We start from the raw sequence: 6,000 nt of genomic DNA on the forward strand, positions 1-6,000 counted from the left end.
TAATTTTGTTTTACTAATGATAAATTTTTAAATAAAATTTTAATTTGTGATAAATTAATCATTGACCTGTTAAATTAGAAAATATATTAAGAGTAACAAAAAAAGTTAAATTTTTTAACCAATATCAATTAATTTTTAAAATTATTTTTTATTTTAACTTCTAAAATCTAAATTTTAAATATTAAATTCTAAACCATCTAAAATATAAAAATTACAAGAATAATATTGTAATAAAAAATAAAAATTAATCATTAATGTTTTTATAGTTATTCAGAATTTTATTTGTGCAAGAATTGTTCAGAATGGCAATCTTAAACGGCAAATCCATCCCTTAGTCTCTGCATGCCTTAGACTCTAAATTCGTAATGGGAACCTCTAACTTGCAAAACCAAAGCTTGACATGCTTTCTTATGAATCGCTACAAATATAGTTTACCTCTCTTGTAAATATATTTTAAAAAACAATTATATGTGACTAATAAAATTTAGAGAAACATAAAAGGGTTGGAAAATTTTATTTATTCATTATCAGTAGTTAATGAATAATGTTTAAAACTATAAATTATTAGACTAAAAAAATTATATTAATAATTAAAAATACTGATAAAAAAATAAATTTAACTGATTTTTTATTTTTTATTTTTAGTTAATTTTTATCTAATAAAAATATTTATATTAAATTATAAATTTTAAATTTTAATAATATAAAAATAAAATATTAACTAAAATATTATTATATTAATTAATATTAATAAAAATTATTAGTCTTTCTAACATTACTTAAATTTAAATATTCACCATCCAATGAATTATACTTACTGTCATCATAATAGTTAATTAGAATAATCAGCAATCTCCATGTTATTATCACCTTTTCTTTAGTCAAAGTTAAAAAGAAAAAATAAATCTTGTTTGACTAGTGCATACGTATGTCTTGTCCGGCAAACTTTCCACCATGACTACTAAATCAGCCATATCTAAAGTTAAAATTAAAAAACAATAAAAATAAAATTTAATAGTTAAAGCATATAAAAAAAGTTTTTGACATTTGTATATTGAGATTAATAGATTTGTTCACATTGTTAGATTCAAATCATGGCCGGAAAAAACTTTCTATATTCTCTATTTAAAAATATGAAAATTTATTTATAATTAAATTTGATAAAAAAAAAAGACTTAATTATTTTTACAATAAAAATTTGGAAACTCGCTATTAACAGACACCCGTGATATACATAGCGAAATGCCGAAATCCTAAATCCTAAATTAAAATGATTGTATCATCGTGATAGAAGTTAGATGACTAACTTAGATTTATTAAATAGTCTTTTTCAAACCTTATTTATTTATTTAAGACAAGAAGTGTTTTTTATATTTTTCTAATTATTATTACATGAAAATGACAACCAAAAAGCAAAATTCCATTCTCCGGCAAAGTGGAAAACATATCTAGAAAACTATAGAAGCCGTGTCAACTATGGATTTGGCAACAAATTTAGGCCCTTGTTTTCTTTGAATAAATCGTCATCTGTGATGTAAACAAGGCAACGCCACGACAACAACAAAAACGCATTTCGCTACCATGCATACTTCTCTACTCTTAAGTTTTAAAAATTATAATTATAATATCAAAGCTCAATTTCACTTAACTTTCTCAAACACATACATGAAAAGTATCAACTACCGGTATACGAAAAATTAACAATTAAAATAATTATTTATATAAATAATATATATATTTATGTTGATATATACTACGACTAATTTTTATGTAGTTTATTTTGACCGATGAGAAGTTAATTCATTTATCTAATTTATCTAATTTTTTTAGGATTATATTATCTCTATATTAAAATTAGCCACTAAAATTAGTTATTAATATAAAATATATATTAAAATATAAATATACATTAAAAATAAATTAAATTACACATATATTTATATAAAAATATATTGATAATTGATTTTAGTAGTTAATTTTAGAATACAAATAATATTTTTATTTTTTTATTTATATATATTAACTCTAATTTGCATGTAGTTTAATATACTTATGTATAAATTTATATATAATTTAATTTATTTTTAATATATATTTATATTTTAATAAATATTTTATACGAATAGAATTGATCTTAACAATGAATGATTTTAATACGAGGAAGTATAGAGAAATAATGAAGTATATATACAATATGTATAATGGAGGTTTAGAGATGTTCAATTAAGTAGGATATCAAATATTTATTATCTCTGATACCTGAATGGTTATTTTAGATAGTATGGATGTATTGTGTTTGAAAAATTAATAGTATTTTACTCTGAATATTCATTTTTTAACTCATATTAAACTAAATAAATAGCTCATTATACACGTTGTACAAATATTTTATTGGCTCCGCAAAATTCCTTTAATATATAGCTGCTTAATAATTGTGACGTGACAATAGTCCATATAATAATGAACTTTCTCATCACATTCTAATCACATTATTCTACAAAAAGAGATCCATTACAACCGCCATTGCAGGCCGCCCAACCATACCATACGTTTTCCTCTGTTTCTCAAATTTCCACCACCACCACCATCATCATCCATGGCTTCTTCTAACAACAACATCTCCATCAAAATCATTGACAAATGCAGAGTTTCTCCACCACCAGCGCCATCAACCGATGTTACTGTTTCTCTACCTCTCACTTTCTTTGACTTGTTCTGGGTTCGCTTCCACCCCGTTGAGCGTGTCTTCTTCTACAAACTTCACTCTCCTCCATCTTTCTTCATCGAACATGTGCTTCCCAAGCTCAAAACCTCGCTCTCTCTTACCCTCCAACACTTCCTTCCTCTTGCTGGAAACCTACTTTGGCCTTCTCATTCAGATAAACCAATCCTTCAATACAATCCTGGTGATGGTGTTTCACTTCTCATAGCAGAATCCGATGCAGATTTCAGCCATCTTTTGGGCTATAACTCACCGCGTGAAGCTTCTGAAACTCGTTGCTTCGTACCAGAACTGGAAACACTGGAATCTCGTGCTGCTCTTATGTCTCTTCAGATCACTCTCTTCCCGAACAGTGGATTCAGCATCGGAATCAGCACCCACCATGCTGCTCTCGATGGGAAATCTTCCACCATGTTCATCAAAGCATGGGCTTCCATATGTCAAAGCCTTGAAGAAGAACAAGAAGAATCACCCACTTTGGTTCGTGAATTCGAGCCTTTCTTTGATAGAGAAGTTATCAAAGATCCAAAGGATTTTGGACTCTTGTTATTGAACCATTGGTCGGATGTCATGTCCAAAATGTTCCCTGATGAGAACAACATCAAGAAAAGCTTGAAGATTCTACCGTTCGAACCCAAGGTGAAGGACTCGGTTCGTGCAACGTTCAAGCTCGCGCGTTCAGATTTGGAGAAGGTGAAGAAAAAGGTGTTGTCCAATTGGAACAGCAACGTTAATAATGGTGATGATGAAGAATCTACAAACACACCACCTAGTACTCTTTCTACTTTTGTTCTAACATGCAGCTATGTCTTGGTTTGTATCGCCAAGGCGATTAATGGAGTTTTTAAGGAGAGACAAAAATTCGGGTTCGCTTTCACTGGTGATTGTAGGAAGAGGTTAGAACCTCCAATACCTGAAAATTATTGCGGTAACTGTGTGTGGGGTAATTTTGTGGATGCAAAACCAGAGGACTATGTTAAAGAAAATGGAGTGGTTCTTGTCGCTAAGGGAATTTACAAGACGACAAAAATGTTGGGTATTGAAGGTTTTCGTGGTGTAGAAGCATCAGCTTTTGATAAGTACATGAATATGGCTAAAGAAGGAGTTGAAATTCTTGGTATTGCTGGTTCTAATAGATTTGGTGTTTATGGTATTGATTTTGGTTGGGGAAAACCTGAAAAAGTTGAGATAGCTTCGATTGATAGAGGTCTAACGATGGGTTTGGCTGAGAATAGTGATGGCAATGAAGGTGGGGTTGAGGTTGGTCTTGTTCTTAACAAGCAGGTGATGGATCTGTTTAGGACTTTGTTTCGTGAAGGACTTGAAGATGATTAATTGTTTGATTAGTGATTATTATCGGACTTAATCAATCAACTAAATTAGTTCCTGATGATAATGAGTTTGAGCCAGCAGTATTTTATTGTTGTTCTTTTTTTAAAAGAATAAGAAATGAGTAAAAGATTTGTCTTGGAATTTCCAATATTTTTTATTCAGTTCATGCTTTCATGCCTGAGACGACAACGTATCAACCTATCATATACAATGTATCATGTATGTATGACTTTCTAAGATTTGTTTGACTTGTTTGTAAGCATTATCATAAGCAGCACATTGCAAAGTACGGATTGAATGACACGATCCGTGTAGAGATTTTGTATATAGATTTTACCCGAATAAATTAAAATTATTTAATTTGATTTATATGAATACTATATAGCATTATTTTATGGAGGTCACTCCGATCAAGATATTTAAAGTATTATTTTTTAACGATGTTTTTTTACTAATTAAAATTTAATACATATGATCGATTAAATTATATTATTTTTGTCAAAATTAGATTAGACAAATTAATTTGGCCGAAAAATCAATAAACCAAACTTTAAATCGATCTAAATTAATATTCTTTTTTATAGAAAATGACTATAATACTCTTATTATAAAAAATGACTAAAATATTTTTATTATATATATTAATTTTGAAATTCTTAAATTCTAATTCTATGATGGCATAGAGAGAAGAGAAATGTTAGAATTTAGGGTTTTAAAATATATAGTAGAAATATTTTAAGTTATTTTCTATAATAGGGTTATTATAGTTATTTTTATAAAAAATATTAATTTAAATCGGTTCAAGATTTGGTTTATCGATTTTTTGGTCAAATTGATTTATTTCACCTAATTTTGACAAAAATAACACAGTTTGATCGATTATATAAGTTGAATATTAATTATTAAAAAACATCTTTAAAAAGTAAGATGTTTCAAACATCTTTATTTGAGTGGCTCCCTTCCTGTAATTAAGTCATTTATGTTTACGCGCTATGTTATTATCGTTGTCGTCTTATTCTTCTTCGCGTTCCTCCTCCTCCTTCTCCTTCTTCTTCGCATGTTTTCTTCTCATCGTCATTTTTTTGTTATTGCTGTTATTACAGTAAAAGGAGAGGAAAAAGAGTTTTGAATTGTTACGGACAACGAATCCAAATGCATCTTAATTCACTCAGAAATGAACCGAAATTATATAACAATTGCGACACAATTAACTCAGAAATAAACCGAAATTTACCATAATGATTGCGACACATAAACTCAGTTAAAAAACAAGCACACAAATAAGACTGAATCATGAAAAAAAACACATCCAAAATCAATTTTGGATCAGACAACGTCATTAATATGTTTCTTCTTCTCTTTTTGTTTGATATTTTCTTCTTTTTTTTTATTTCATTTCTCTCAAGAGAGTAAATAAAAATAATTTAAAAAAAATAAAATAAAAAGGTGAAGATGAAGAAGAAAAAGATGAAAAGAAGAAGCAGTAGAAGATAAAGAGAAAGAGATTAATATTTATTTAATGTTAAATTTTTTTTAATTATTTATTTATTTTTAATTTTGATATTTATAATAAGATAAATATTGTTTCATGTTAAATTTAATACAACAACAACAACAAAGTATTGTCCCACTAAATAGGGTTGGCTACATGAATCAAACGATATCATTGAGCTCTATCATGTATTATGTCAAGAGAGAGATTGTTTACATGTAGATCTTGTTTGACTACCTCATAGATGGTCTTCTTAGGTCTTCCTCTGCCTTTCACCCCTTGTCCATCTTTCATCTCATCCACAATTCTGAATGGGTGCTCTGTTGGTCTTCTTCTCACATGTCCAAACCACTTGAGACGCGATTCTACCATCTTTTTCACAATAGGTGTTACTCCAACTCTCTCTTATATCTTCGTTCCTTATTCTATCCAATCGCGTATGACTACTCATCCA

The 6,000-nt window shown here is 28.5% G+C and overlaps 1 protein-coding gene across 1 annotated transcript; it reads left to right on the forward strand.

The window, feature by feature from the left end:
• Positions 1-2,482: 2,482 nt before the first annotated feature.
• Positions 2,483-4,195, forward strand: LOC107486618 (phenolic glucoside malonyltransferase 1). The gene has a single exon (XM_016107177.3). The coding sequence runs from the start codon at positions 2,597-2,599 to the stop codon at positions 4,055-4,057; it is 1,461 nt and encodes a 486-aa protein (XP_015962663.1). The 5' UTR covers positions 2,483-2,596; the 3' UTR covers positions 4,058-4,195.
• The last annotated feature ends 1,805 nt before the right edge of the window (positions 4,196-6,000 follow it).

Source organism: Arachis duranensis, chromosome 4 (genome assembly GCF_000817695.3).
Source record: "Arachis duranensis cultivar V14167 chromosome 4, aradu.V14167.gnm2.J7QH, whole genome shotgun sequence".
Taxonomy (NCBI): domain Eukaryota; kingdom Viridiplantae; phylum Streptophyta; class Magnoliopsida; order Fabales; family Fabaceae; genus Arachis; species Arachis duranensis.

What these genes read in the sequence shown, in the direction of transcription:
- LOC107486618 (XM_016107177.3), top strand. Translation starts at nt 2,597, where the DNA reads ATGGCTTCTTCTAACAACAACATCTCCATCAAAATCATTGACAAATGC.